General features: G+C 43.8%; 1 protein-coding gene across 1 annotated transcript in view; it reads right to left on the bottom strand.

The window, feature by feature from the left end:
* Positions 1-16,019, bottom strand: part of LOC145418401 (acid ceramidase-like) — a 219,021-nt gene that overhangs the window by 20,341 nt on the left and 182,661 nt on the right. Inside the window, exon 10 of the mRNA XM_080286805.1 lies at positions 3,725-3,958. Coding sequence (XP_080142931.1) covers positions 3,725-3,958 — 234 coding nt within the window. The remainder of the gene's footprint in view (positions 1-3,724; positions 3,959-16,019) is intronic.

The raw sequence follows: 16,019 nt of genomic DNA, 5'->3' as shown, positions 1-16,019 counted from the left end.
GAGGAAAGGACAGACACCCGAGTGCAGCACTACATCGGGTGAGTGGGTGGCAACTAGGTAAATACATGAAAGGCACCAAACTGAGAGGATTAACTGTGCCTTCATGGAATGGAGTCTCGGACCATCACTTAGTGATGGCCAAGATAGAGCTGCAAAGAAAGTGGTTGAGGAGGCGAAGGGGAAGACAGGAGGAAGCAGCTCCTGTGAGAAGAGTGGAGAAATTGCAAAATAGTGAGAAGAGGACAGAGTATAAGAGCATAGTGGAAGAAAGATTGGGAAGGTATGAGCTAGAGCAGATGGAAGGGGTGGAAGACGTATGTAAGATATTCACGGAAGAGATAAGCGCAGCATGTGAGGTGGTTTGTGGAGTGAGGAGGAGATGCAAGGGTGTGCAAGGGACAGCATGGTGGAATGATGAGGTGAAACGAGCTGTGGAACAAAAGAAGAAGGCATATGGTGAATGGTTGGCGAGTAGAGGTAGGGGAGAAGATGAGAGAGAGAAGAGAGAGGTATATGTGAGCAGGAGAAGGGAGGTTAAGAGACTGGTGAAGGAGAGTAAGAAGAAAGTGGATGAAGAGTTTGGGAGGAATCTGAGTGTGAAATGGAGGGAGAGTAAGAAATTGTTTTGGAAGGAGGTAAAGAAAGTAAGGCAGTGTGAAAGGGGAAATAGTAGGGGAGTGAAAGATAGGAATAATAGATTGTTGGTGGAGAAGAGAGAGAAATTGAGGAGATGGAAGGAGCACTTTGAGGATTTGTTGAAGGTAGAGAGTGAGAGCAGTGTGAGTATAAGTGGTTGGGGAATGGCTGGGAGAAGAAGAGATGAGAGGAGGGAGGAAGAGATCAGTAGGTCGGAAGTAGTGGAAGCGATGAAGAAGATTAAGCTGGGAAAGGCCCCAGGAATTGATGGAGTGTGTGGTGAAATGCTTAGGTATGGGGGTGAGATTGTTGTGGAGTGGATATGGAAGTTGTGTAGATTGGCTTGGGAAGAGGGAAGGGTTCCAGAGGACTGGAAATCAGGTATAATTGTTCCTCTGTACAAAGGAAAAGGGGAGAGAGAAGTATGTGGTAACCATAGGGGGTATTTGCCTTCTTAGTGTGACTGGTAAAATATATGGTAGAATACTCATTGACAGGGTGAGGCATATGACAGAGGAGCTAGTTGGAGAAGAACAAGGGGGATTTAGGAAGGGAAAAGGGTGTGTAGATCAGATATTTGTTCTAAGATGTTTAGTGGAGAAGTATCTAGAGAAGGGAAGGAAAGTGTACGCTGCCTTCATGGACTTGGAGAAAGCTTATGACAGAATAGATAGGAAAGGTATGTGGAAGGTATTAAGAATATATGGAGTGGAGGGGAAATTGTTGAGTGCTGTGAAGAGTATGTACGAGGGAGCTAGGGCTACGGTGCGAGTGGATGGAGAGCTGAGTGAGTTCTTTGATCTCAGTGTGGGACTGAAACAGGGGTGTGTAATGTCTCCATGGCTGTTTAATATATATATGGATGGGGTCGTAAAGGAGGTACAAGGTAGGGCAGTGGATGTCGGGGTGGCCCTAATGAATGAGGGTGAGATTTGGAAGCTTCCGGTGTTGCTGTTTGCTGATGATACAGTATTGTTGAGTGAAGATGAATGGGAGTTGCAAGGTTTGGTGAATGAATTTGGGACAGTGTGTAGGAGGAGGAAGCTGAAAGTTAATGTAAACAAAAGTAAAGTTATGGTGTTTGAGAGGAATGAAGTCACAGAGTGTGCAGTGAGGTTGGATGGTGAGGATATGGAGAATGTGAGTGCATTCAAGTACTTGGGTAGTGTGATGAGTAAGGATGGAACTTTGGGGGATGAAGTACGTGAAAGGGTACAGCAGGGAAGGAAGGTTGTTGGCACACTGAAAGCAGTGATGAGAAATAGGGAGGTGAGTATGGAAGTTAAGAAGTCACTGCATGATGGTATTGTGATCCCTACCCTGACGTATGGAAGCGAGGCGTGGACCTTGCAAGAGGGGAACAAGTCAAGAGTGAGAGCAGTGGAAATGAGTTACTTGAGAGGAGCATGTGGAGTGACATGGAGGGACAGGTTGACGAATGAAGAAGTGAAGGAACGTTGTGGGGTAGATGTGGATGTGGTTGAAAAGATTAGGAGAAATACACTGAGGTGGTTTGGACATGTGGAGAGGATGGAGAATGAAAGACTGACTAAGAGGGTGTATGTAGGTGAGGTGGAGGGAGGGAGAGGGAGGGGTAGACCGAGGATGAGGTGGAGGGATGGAGTTGAGAGGTATATGAGGGAGGGGGGGGTGAGTTGGGGGGAGGGGAGTCAAATGGTGGGTGACAGAGTGACTTGGAGGCGTTTTGTCTGCGGCCACCCTTTGCGGGATTAGGGCGTCGGGCTATAGATAGATAGATAGATAAATGTCTTTAGGGCACTTGGTAGTTTAGTGGTTAAAATGCCTAATTTCTCATTCCTCCCATGATGAAAGACTACCTCTCCTTCCCCTGTTCTTTTGCTGTGTGCTTTATACTGCATCCCAAGCAAAAACTTAATGCAACATCTTCCACTGTCACAGTCACCAGGGATGTGTCAATGAACTTTTAATTAACATACTACAGTACAGTAAGTCCCCATTACATGTTGCCTTTCTTGGCATTCTTTGATGCTATAAGTCCACCTTAAATTACAAAAAGCACTGTCTATCAAAGTTCCACTCTTACCTGTGTACCTGATTCGCCAATTTCTCTTCAATTAGCAGTGCTGCACCAGTTTTATGGAAAATCCTGTGCTATTTTGGAACACATCCATAATGTACTGAGGACTGCTTGTACACTAACAGACTGTTGTAGCTGTTGTGTTTACCTGGAAGTGAATCTGGTGGACTGCAGACTGAAGCTGCCATTCTCATCTAGTCCATTATCTTCCTTTTCAGTGAAAGATGGTCATATAACTGGGCAGTGCAGCCAACCAGTTATATCACTGTCTGCATATGAAGACAATTTCCAGCACCAAAGAATATTCTGTGATATTCTGGAACACTTCCCTGACTTACAAAAAAGACTTGGTGGTAGGCAATGACAACCATCATCCATTCACTTGATGTGGTACTGTCTATTTCTTCCTTCCCCTTTCTCACTCTATCTGTGTGTCTGGCTTCCTCTTTTCCTATGTCTCCCTTTCCTTTCTGTCACTTTCTATTACTTTTCTATCCATTTCACATGGCTCTACACTGAGTGACAAGCCTAATGGTTTCTTGTAACCCAGGAAACCACTTACATCACTGGATAGTAACCACATAACCAAATTACAGGGCGAAGTGCAGCTTCCTATGGTGCCCCTGTTAACTGGGTCAAGATGCAAATGTAGTATCCATCCAAGAACCAAATCTCAGACCATTCCCCATGCTTCACTTAGGCAAGGTGCTGTCAGCTGCAAGGGAACATCAGTTCACTGCACAAGATGGCCACGCAGGGATGTCTGCTTGCCTGGTGATGGGTCTATTTTGTGAGAAGGCTGGGGCTGATCAACAACAACAAAAAAGACCTCTTGTAGCTACATTACATGGGAACATACCTTACCCAAAATAGACTTTGTGTAGAGGACATTTTATACAAGCACTGGACTCTTGATTATGATAGTGCACATTATGGCAGAACTAACCATATTCAAGAGAAGTTTTGTGGAAAGTACATTGCATAGCAGTGCTGGTGAACTCTTAATCATAACAGTATAAGGGAACTAACCTTATTCAAAATGGGTTTTGTAGAGAGGACATTGTACAGAAGTGATGGTGATGCACTTTGCTGCCCAGCTAAGGTAAGGCACTGAGAGGCAGGTGTGCGGCGGTCATCAAAGAAGGGTGGATGCTTCCAGTGGTCATAGTTTGTCTCCACCAGGAACCATGACCCAGAACCAACTTCTTGTGACTTTAGTGTAAATATGTTGGAGTTATCTCTGTCCCGAGTGATGATGCAACCCTGTTGAAGTGTTCGTCATCAATGTCATCATCATCATCATCATCAACATCAACCTCCTCCTCATTATCATGACACCTTTTTCCCTCCTACGATGAAGTGAGAAACATGAATAGGAAAGTTGCTATTAAAGAAGGAAAACCATCACCAGAAAGCCCAATAAAAAATGGGCCATACATCTATCCTCTCATCATTGAAGTCTGTATTAAACTATCAAATGGTAAAAAAAGAGTAAATAAAAATAATAACTAAAGTAACATCCTATCCCATTATCTTTTGCATACCAATATTAATTTAATATTCAACCTTTCTTTAATTTACTGACCTGAAAACAAAAGAGATTGTAGGAAAAGGTGACTTATAACAAGGGTTTATTGTATATATGGAGCTAGACTTATTTCTGACATAATCTCTATCTATCTATACATTTAACTCTCCATATTAACAGGCGATGTGTACAGTACCTGACACCCGTATGAATGATAAAATCTGCAAATACGTGATGCCCCCCAAAACAAGCCTCTGTAATTATAATTAAATTAGGTAACTGTCTTGAGATACAGTAGTATGTAGTGCCCCAAAACATCACCTGATGTTTGAACCTACTTGTTTAAAATCTGTTTTGAGATGGTTTTGCAGCCAATAAATTAAACAGTGAATTCCTCATTCAGCTTTAGTGCAGTGTGGCCATGTGTCGGTTTTGCTTGATCAGATTTTGTGTGCTTTCCCAACTGACTGCTGACTGGTTCTTCATCTCCCTTCACAGTGTTTGGTGGTACAACAGACCTGATCATAGCGCCTACATAACTGACACGGCCTTACAATGACATGACACTGATGACCGATGCTGACGCAGCCATGTTTACCCAATTGCTAACACAGCAGATGATGATAGAAATGGACCTCTCATCAAGTAAGAAGAAATCAAGGTCCAGGTCATTGGAGAGTGAGGAGATGCAAGACGATGGTGGTCTCCCAGGTACTGTAAGTACAGTCAGGGTTCGGTATATGTCAGTTTGGTATGCGATATATTGCTAGAACGATGAACCACAAGTTATATCAGTTTCACGATAATGATGGCAAACTTTGTTTATACGATAAATGTGATGGCTGCATATGACAATCTCGAGTGGACATGGTGACAAATGCTGGCAGAGAGTCAGATATTTGACCCAAGATGGCTGCTCAGTGTTTACATGCACAGAACCCCTACTTTAGATCTCTGCACATGTGGTCTCCTTCATTCCACCCCTTTGAAGACCCCATCTCATTCATCCACTTGTTCAAGTGTCCAGCACCTCTGAATGTCTCCCTGGTGTTCCTTGACATTATCTAACTGTCTCATGTGCAAGACCACTGAAACACTATCGTTACTGTTAACAGTGTACTTGCTCAACAAATAGTGCGCTATGAGATAATAAGTAGAGAGAGAGAGAATTTTTGTGTGTAAAATACTGAAACTTGTGGCTAGGAAATCATGTCTGTGGCTACCTCTAGTGGAAAGCATGGTGCTACTGATGCCACCAAGGGCAAGTCTAAAGCAGTAAAGCACAGCCTTTCCCTTAATGTGAAACTGGACAACGTTAAATGGCATGAGGAAGGGCAGGGGCCGACCAAAATCACCAAGGCCCTAAAGATACCCAAGTCCACGGGCTCTATAGTTTAAGAATCTTATACTGCCCTAATGGCATCACAGAACATGCCTACCCTGACTGCTAAGTGCCTAACAAAAACTTGCATACCCATTATGGAAGAAGTGGAGCATCTTCTAGTGCTGTGGGCTATGAGCACAAGTGAACATAGCAGCCCGCGGATCATAGCTTTATTTGCACAAAGGCTCTCAATCTGTGGAAGGAGCTCATGGAAAAGGAAGGAATGGAGGCCAAGGAGGAGTTCAATGCCAGCAAGGGTTGGTCTGCGTGGCTTAAGGCCTGTGCTGGCCATAAACCTGTGACCATGCACAGGGAGGCAGCAAGTGCTGACCACATGGCAGCTGAGGCATTTCATGTCAAGCTGAAGGTGACCATAGGAAGGAGGATACACTCCAAAAGAGGTTCTGTGCATTGATGAAACAGGCTTGTTTTGCAAATGAATCTCCTGTAAGACCTACAGAAGCAAGGGAGAATGACATTGGCCAGGCTTTGAGGCAGCCAAGGACCACCTCACCCTCCTCCTTGGTGCAAATTCAGAAGGTGACCATTAGCTAAAACTCCTGCTCACATACCTTAGGGGGAATCCCTAGGCACTGGCATGGTACAGCTGTGGACATATCAAACAGAAAAACCCTGTCCACCAGCATGGTGGTGTGATGCTCTCCGCATCTGGTAACACTGATAACTTCTCCACGTTTTGTTCGGTCACTAGGATGAACTGAACAAGGTGATCATTGCAGCTGTGCACATTTATTGGTGGTATATAAACAATATCCCACCTGAAAATATACTATAACTAACAACATTTTGTGAATATGGTAATAAAATAATTTCACACCATACTTATTTGTATTTTATTTGTGTTAAACACAGGTTTCGTAAGTTACTTTCGGCAAACATCACAAACCATGCAACATTTACCGACGGCCAGCATATGAACCATTATGATAATATCTGCATTCCTGCACCTATCATAATAATCACAAAATTACCGTGACCCCCCCTCCTCCCTTACCGTAAACCTGAAACTTAGACCCCTTTAATCGACACAGTTTCATAACAGCCATAAGAGAAGGCAGGGTGGGATGCCTGGGAGACAGGAGGAGGAAGGTGGATGAGGAAGGGACAATAGTGGTATGGCTGGTGGGAGAGGGGGCTCTACAGGCGACAAGTGATGGGATAAGGGAGAATAGACTGTGGCTGGAAGCTAGGATGGGATGGATAAATGATACGCTAGTGATATGGGGCCAAATCAGCTATAGTTTAACGTTGATTATGGAATTTGATAGCCAGGCTGTTAAACGATATGCAGACTTTGGCAAGTTACACAATCTACCAGTATGTTTTGTTAAATCGTCTATAGGACGACCTACTCCCCACTGGGTGGCACATTACACAAACTCTTCATTATTCGTATATGGTGACGACTCTGTCATCACATGGTGATATATGAAATGCCCCTAGAATGTCTGATGTCACACCTATTGTCATAGGGATTGGGAGTAATTCTTGTTGCACTCACGTAGTAACATCATGGATGATGACTATGGTATTAAAAGCAGAGGAGAGGGAGGGAGGAATTTTCTCTTGCCACAATAAATTAGTTAACAGTAGAGATTCATGCCTATGGTTCTTGTTAATATCTGTATTGCACCGATGTAAACAAAAACATGATTTACTAGGGGTGGATGGACTGAGTCCACGAACATAGGTGGCGAAACTGGGGTGGGCTAATACGTGGGTAGATAGATGCCTTGACGGCTGTATTACATGATCTTTATGTCAGATTACTGTTAACCCTATACTGACAGAGTAAATCGTGGTATGAAGGGCGTGTAACTGTTAAGCAATCTGATTCACAACCTCAGTATCCAGTTCACTGTCTGCTCCTCCCTTTTCCCGACAACTGTGTACACTCAGACATGGGTACTGGTGGGGAGAGGAGATGGTTGCAATGACTGCTACACCATGAACAGCGGATCACATGTTTATACATCAATGACAGTGATTCACCTGTCTTCTTTAAGGGATTGCAATATACATCATTACTGAGCCAGGGCAACAGCTCCATGTTTGGACACTGCTGAGATGTGTGGCTCAGAAGTTGCTCTACGTGAACAGGGCAATGGACCTCATATTTAACTTAATCCTGTCAATGTCATACACTGTGAATGCTGCTCAGTTGTTTAGCATAACAAAACACACTGCAGCTAAAGTGTGTGTTTGCATTTAACACTAACAATTTTTGTAACTAATGTCATAGTTGATGTAATATGCATGTGCTCAGACTAGATAACTGCAGACATTACAACTTTGTTCCACTATTATTGGCTTGAGGATCTGTGAAGGAATGCTTGGAGCATATGACAGCTGCCCAGCATGAACCTAAATACAACCAATAACCACTGGCAATGTGTAAAATCAACAGCCAAACACGGCATGCAGAAAATGGTAACATAAACTTGGGTTAAGTATATCCACCTTTATTTTACGTCGATGCCAAACGGATGTTAATGAGAACCACTGGGACCATCATTACTGTCAGACTCTTCATATTTATTGGTGATAAAGGAAAAATCTACATAAGCCTATCCCTACTCTGTTTGTGATATCAGTTGTCATCCATGATGATAATACTGTACATAACAGGCTACAAGAGTAGTTCCCAGTCACTATGACAACAGCTCTAACATCTGACAAACTGTAGGGATGTGTCATATATCTGCACATTAACAGTCACCATACTCATAATACAGGGGTACTGAGCCACCCAGTAAAAAGTGTGTTGTGAATTGTTACACACCATGACAGTTTGTTACAACACATGGTAACGTCAACACAGCGTTTCCTGGTCTGACAGTAAACTTACACATTCTCCATGAAACAATGATTTGGCCAGTCATCACCTCGTAATATCCCTCCCAATGTAGTAGCTCCTGTCGTCTATCAAAGTCCACTGCACCTTACCCCATCACCCCTCTCCTCTAGGCCCCAGTTGACCACTATTGCCCCCTTCCTCATCCACCTCCCACCTCCTGTCTCCCAGATCCCCCACCACCACCCTGCTGTCTCCCATGGCGCCACCTCCTGTATGTAGTGAACTTGCTTCAGTTTCAGAGGTCTACCAATGACAGGTTCACGGTAGGAAGGATGAGCGTCACACTAATTTTCTGTTCACTGATATTTGTGGGGAAGCTGATAACTATGACTTAAATGATGAATTGTTAACCCTATCCCGTAAAGGGAAGCGCGTAAATTCTGGCTGTGGCGCATAACTCTTGCTCGAGAGCTTTCAGAACAGTCGCGTAGAGATATTTTACTTCTGATGCTCATAGGAAAGTTACTATTCATCATAGAAAGGTCACTTTGGTCTACTTTGAAGATGAAGACTTTTGCTCTGTCGTACATTGTTCAAAAAGACAATATATACAAAATAAAATGCAAAAAAAAGTGAGTAAAAGTTAGCTGACATGCTAAAGAGTTACACTCCTTTAAAAAAATATTCGCCCCAAAAAAACTATTCAAGAAGTAATAATATTTTTTCTTCAATACGTAGCAGAATAAATTTCCTTTCCAAAAATGCATCATTTGTTGTATTTTCTTAATAATAACGCCAACGCCATATAGATACATGAGAAAAAGAAGCATAAGTGTTTGGCAGGAAGTCAAGAGGTGTACATCCTACTTGTGAGGCACCTCACACCACACTGAGCCAAACAAACCAAGTGAGCACACACGCACCAGCTGTGGCAGGCTTAGCTCCACCCACTTTTGCCCGTCATCCAACAAAAATGACGACTCCCTACATATTTCTTTAGAGCTTACATCGGATGATGGGCAAAGTCGTCACACTGACGTCAGAGGTTGACAAATGCATGACGACCCAGGTTGTCATTGGTAAGTCTAAGGGTTAACTGTTGCATGGTTCTTGACTCGAAAGTAAACCACTCATGAAATCCGCGTCATTCATAATTGTCATTATGAAGAGGGTGTATTGCGTGACAGTAGTCCCTCATCCATTCGGACATGCAGTATCCAGACATGTTCATTATCCAGACATTGTACCTTCGCTTTGTTAAACCATTATCCGAATTACTTTCTAGTATCTGAATATAAAAGTCCCCAAGAACTTTAGCCGGCCAGCCAACATGTTCAAACATTCGGTGTCATGACCGCTGGGCTCAAGCCATTAGTGGGAAATAGGCCATACCCCACAACCTGAGCTAAAATGTCCGTCTGCCCCTGTACTGAATGGTCAAAGTCGTGTGCTTGTGTGATCACTCCCTACAAACCTCTAGCACCCATGTAATATGACTGTAACCCACAAGTGGTGTCAAAACTTCTGTACACATCCCCACCAAATGTTGACAGCCATGCAGCCACCGGGCTAAGTCTTTCCCAACTACCACCACGCGTCGAAAAAGCTATGAGTACATGTTCAGTGACAGCAGCTGTCCATCTCTCTACTGAATGTCCAATGTCACCTGCTCACTGGGACATACACACACAAGAGAGAGAGAGAGAGAGAGTCCTTCCCATGATATGATTACAATATCAGTACATAATCTCCGTATAAATGCATATGATAGTACAGTATATGTGTATGTACTGTACAGTACATTTCTGTTCTGTATGGATATTCATTTCAATACCAGCCACCTCAGCCAAGCAGCCATAGTGGGATAGGCTTGGTTAAGTTAGGTTAGGATCACATATGTAATATTGCCTGGAGTATACAGTAATCCCTGTACTATCCGGACGCCCACTACCCGGACTCCCCACTTAACGGACATTTTGGGCCCAGGCCTTTGGAACCCAAAAAATGACCAAAAAATGTAAAAAAAACTGAAAAAAATCCCATATTTTTTTCAACTGTACTTTGGCGCGCAGTGCCAACCAGCTGTGTTTACGCTCGCTGCTTGCCTCCCCCATCCCTTCCGGCCTCCCCAGTTGCTACCGAACTACCATCCCGGCTAGACGCTCATTCAATAGATGCCACCCATGCTCATTTTTGTGAATAAACAGTGAATAAACTGCAATACCTCGCCACTAGACCACATGGGAATTTACAGTGTTGTGCAGTGTTATGAAATTAGAATTCAGAGAGCAAAGATTAAGTACAGAGTGTAAACTGGCAGTTGAAACTGTCATAGTGCAATTAAGAACAGTATATGCAGTGTTAAACAAGTATAACTCATAGTGCAAAGGATTAAGTGCAGCACAACACTGGATTACTGTATGTTCTTCAAGAGCATTTTCACCACTGCCAGAGCCTTAGAGGAGGCGAGTTAACCTTCGTAATGAACGGCCACGGACATGTTATAAGTACCCTATACACTGCCAAATATTTTCCATACTCACTTCTTATTCCTCATTCTCTGGTTCCTTTTCATTTATTTCATACTTTCTGTCCCTTACTTGTATGAATAGGGTCTTAAATACATGCTATGCATGTCCAGCAGAGAGTTATGTAGTGGTTTTCTGAGTCAGGCTGGGTTAGGGTCCATAAGTACCAGTCCAGGAGGCAGGGACCCACTATTCGGACGGACCCATTTTTCGGACATGCCTTTGGCTCTATTACATTGGATAGTGAAGGGATGAAAATCCTATCAGTAGTTTTGAAGTGACGGGGCAAGCGTCGTTCCTGGCTAAGGTTCCCAGTGGTCAACACATGAGTAACACAGACCCCAAGCCATGAGGAAATGTACAGTAAAAGCGCCCGTCTGCCTTTACACCGAATGGCAGGAGTCCCCTGGCCTCCAGGATTAGTGCAGAAACGCCCCACCACCTGCCCCTGCCCGCTTCCGTACTGAATGGCCAGTGTCAGCTGGCCAGCCGCATTAGGCATACACTGCCTGAGGCGGTGACGTACTGGTCATATGCTGTTGCCGTCACATGCTAGCCCTTGCTTAGGCAAACGGAAGTGAACCTTGCATGCGGATGTCAGTCTGTCACGTTTTACATCGTCTGTGCTCGGACGCAACCGTGGGGTGCGATATGGCAGCGCTGCACTGCTTGCCGGCCAATAAGCCCGTACCTCAGTTCCTGCCTTTCTCTTGCCTGAGTGGCTCGCTTGCAAGAATGGCTGTGAATGCGGTAGCTTTTGTGGTGGTCCCCTACCTTCTTCAGGTTGTGGCCCTTTTCTGCTGTATTCTCAAGTGTGTGGTGATGGCCCCACCACCACCTAAGATGCAGGAGAGCAAGGTTCTAACTGTGGAGAAGAAATGTGAGATACTGAGCAAGGTTCATGCAAGCTGGACCACAGGACGTATTTTTTTTTTTTTTTTTTTTTTTTAATAACAGAACGGAGGAAGGAAAAACAAATGGAGAAAAAAAATAATCCATACACCAGATTACTGGTGTCCTCTGTTCATAAAATATCTGTAACAGTTAGACTTGAACAGTTGTAGGTTGAAATTTGGAGGAAAACAACTATGGGGAAGCGAGTTCCAGAGAGATGCAGTTCGGGGAATGAAAGAATTCTGATAGGCAGAAGTTCTGCAATATGGTTGAGTGACATACCAGTCATGAGCGCTACCAGATGCCCGTGTAGCACGAGGGAAGGCATGGAGAGGTGGCACCATGGACGCAACTTCGTTTGAGCATTTGCCAAAAAAATATCTGTAAAATAATGCAAGGGAGGCAACATTCCTTCTTACTTGCAGGGGAGGTAGTTTATATGTAATGGCAGGGTTGTTAATGATTCTAACAGCTTTATTCTGAATTTTGTCTAGTTGTCTTAATGCAACCTCTCCACAACCATTCCACAAGGGTGAGCAATATTCAAGCTGACAGCGCACATGACTCTTATAAATTATAGCTAACTGCTCATCGGCGAAGAAGTTACGGACTCTGTACAATAATCCAAGTTTCTTTGAGGCGGTTATAGCAAGTGATCTGACATGAGAGGTCCAGCTGAGGGCACTGTTAAGTGAGACACCAAGAATTTCAATACTTTTGGAGATGGGAATATTAGTAGCACTGAAGGTAATGTACGAATCTGGCAATATCTGTCTATTAGTAAACTGTATATATTTAGTTTTACTAGCATTAAAAGAGACAAGGTTGTTTTGTCCCCATTCACTGATTGTAGATAGATCTTGATTTATGGAGATGGCTGTATTGAGTTGAGAGGTAGAGATATTAGACTTTGTAAATGGATGTCTGAGTGTGAATGAACTATGTAGTGTTGAGTCATCTGCATATGAGTGAATGGGATTGTGAGTGACAGATAAGAGATCATTAATATGAACCAGAAATAGGGTTGGCGCCAGAACTGATCCCTGCAGCACGCCGGCGTTAATTGAGTGGAAATTCAAATATACATCATCTACTTTTACTCTTATTTTCCTGTCACTAAGATAAGAAGAAATCAAAGGAACAAAAGACGTTAGTCCATAGCAAGGGAGTTTGGACAGCAGGGAACGGTGCAATACTCTGTCGAAAGCTTTAGAGATATCAAGAGCTACTGCATGAGTTTCTCCAAAAAGATCAATTGATTGATGGATGGTATGAGTTAAGAGATTGAGTATGTCAATGGTGGATCTTTCGTGGCGAAAACTGTATTGTCTATCATTAATTAAGTTGTTGGATTCAAGATGTTTAACAATATGCTTGTTAATTAAAGTTTCAAATACCTTACCAAGAGAAGATGTGATGGCTATTGGTCTGTAATTGGAGGGGTCAGACGAACTTCCTTTCTTCGGAACTGGGTGGATATTGGCTTCTTTCCATGAATTTGGGAATAAAGAAGTACGTATGCATAGTCTGAATAATTTAGCTAGGACAGAGGCAAGTTCAGGGGAACACTTTTTCAAAACAATTGGCGGAATTCCATCTGGACCTGGAGCTTTGTTGGTAGGTAAATTGTCTAGGATGGATTTTACAAATCTTGTCTGTATTTTAAGTGGGGCAATTTCGGGAGAATCAAGTTCCAGTACTGAGACATTCTGGCTGGTATCATCTATGGTAGAGTTTCTTGCAAAGGTACTAGCAAAGATATCTGCTTTCCCACATGGGTCATTTGTAATAATGCCATCTGAAGATTTTAGTGGGGGAATGGAAGATGACTTGTTAAAGTTATTATTGAAAGAATTAAGAGTTGACCAGAATATTCTATTGTCATTAGGGTTGTTAAGTAGTTTTGATGCTTGCTTTTGAAGAAAGTTTGATTTAGATAGATTTAATACAGCTTTTGCATGATTTCTAGCAATTTTAAATTGGGAGAGTGATTCAGGTGTTTTTGATTTTAAGTAAGAGTTATATGCTAATGACTTTTGGGCTGTTGCTCTGGCACAATTGCCATCAAACCATTTTGGAGAGTTTGATCTTTTAGTGAATTGTTGACTTGGTATGAATAAATCCATACCAGCTAGTATTAAGTCACAAATGTGGGACTGGGTAGAATTGGTATCACTAGAGAAGAAAGACTGCCATGGAACATCAGCAAGATAATTTCTAAATCCATCCCAGTCTGCCCTGTCAAAGTGCCATCGGGTCACCCTGACAGGTTCGGAATGGGGAGGTGTAGGAGGGTTAACTAATGAGGCTTTGATGAGATTGTGGTCAGAGGATCCAAGTGGTGACAGTACCTCTATCCTGTATTGATCTGGATTATTTGTCAAGAATAAATCCAAGAGATGGGCATTATGGTCAGGATTATCAGGTATTCTGGTTGGTTGCTTTACCAACTGGGTGAGATTAAACGATTCCACAAACAGCTCGCATTCTAGACCAGCGTCGTCAGTCCGGGCGGAATGCAATAACCATTCAACATTGTGTATGTTAAAATCACCCAAAATGGTAATTTCATGGCCAAGGGCAAGGTCAAGGTTACTCAACTGAGTGGATATGGAATCAAATACACTGGGTTCCGAAGAAGCATTGGGGGAACGATAAACTACACAGATATATTTGGTAATGTTTTGGCAATTTAATTTATATAATGAGTAATCAAAACTGGATGAAGTGAAGTTTAAAACAGTATCAACTGCATATTGGGATTTGATATAACAACAGGTATACTGCAGGAATATGATCTAGCCCATTCAACATTAATATCAAGAAGTTACAGGCCAAGCTTAAGCAGTATGGACAAGACTTCAGCGAAAGCACACGTAGGGGAGGCAAGAAGGTCATGGCCCAGGCCCGGCACACCATTTTCAACTGGTCGACATTGTTGTGATTTCGCCAGCAACGTGCTGCCAGTGTGCTAGTGCATGGGACTGAGGTGAAGGCTGCTGTTGAGAAGTGTGCATGCCTGCACAACGTGCACAACTTTAAGGCATCCAAAGGATGGCTCTTTCGCTTCAAACTTTGCCATGGACTTGCTGGCCATAAGGTACATGGCAAGGCCTTGGACGCAGCAGCAGAGGAAGTAGACCCATTTTGCCAGAAAGTGCAGCACCTGATCAAGGACGAGGGCCTTGCTCTTGGTCAAGTCCTGGACAATGCACCAACACATCTGTCTGAGAAAGATTTGGGTTCTTATGAGGGATGGATTAGGTGCATGTTTCTGCCACCTAATATGACTGCTTTCATTCAACCAATGGACCAGGGTGTTATTGTGGCTGCCAAGAGACTGTACTGCCTGAGGTTCCTGAACGAGGTGACAGTGGTGCTGGAGGATGAGGACAGGGCCAAGGACACACGTGGGAAGCAGACCTTGCAGCATCTTTGGTGTTATGACCTGAGGTCTGCAGTGTTCAACTGGGCAAAAGCGTGGAAGGAAGTCTCTATGAAAACCCTCAAAATCAGTTGGTCTCATCTCCTCCAGGGAATCGAAGCCGAGCACAACTTTCATGGGTTTGACGTGGATGATTTCCGCTGCTGCCTTCGAACAGCAGGAGAGCAGGTGGAAGTCAACAACGTGGGGGATTGGCTGGACAACGACAGCGGTGATCCTGGTTATCAAACCATGTCTGATGATGAGATCACCACTGATGCCTCTCCGGGCATGAAAGAGGACAGTGAGACCGACGAGGATGAGGAACTTGGTTTGCAGCCCTCCACAACTCCTTCACTCCCTTGTCTCAGTGTCCTCCATGGCTACCTGGAGGGGATGCTGGAGTATGCCGAGCACCCACACTGTGACAAGGAGTTGGTGCTGCTCAGCCTGGCGATGGAGCTGCAAGGAGTCTGGGACGCTGTCATCCTCTGGCAGAATTGTCGGTCCTATTGTCAGACCAGGATCAACTTCTTCTTCAAGCCTGTAATCCCCACAAGTGCCAGCCCATTCTCACCACCACCACCACCACCATCTCGTTGCCCGCCTTCACCATCAGACCTGCAACCGTGCACGTCAACAGCCACTGAGTCTCCACTGGATGTAAGCTTGTGGTTGTCTTCAGCGGTGGGTACGTCATCATCACCACCCCACACATCACCGCTCATCGTCCAGTTCCAGCAGGTAG

Source organism: Coenobita brevimanus, chromosome 114 (genome assembly GCF_032717465.1).
Source record: "Coenobita brevimanus isolate Jiangsu-jjx chromosome 114, ASM3271746v2, whole genome shotgun sequence".
NCBI classification, from domain to species: Eukaryota; Metazoa; Arthropoda; class Malacostraca; order Decapoda; family Coenobitidae; genus Coenobita; species Coenobita brevimanus.
This window is presented reverse-complemented; position numbering and strand designations above follow the sequence as displayed.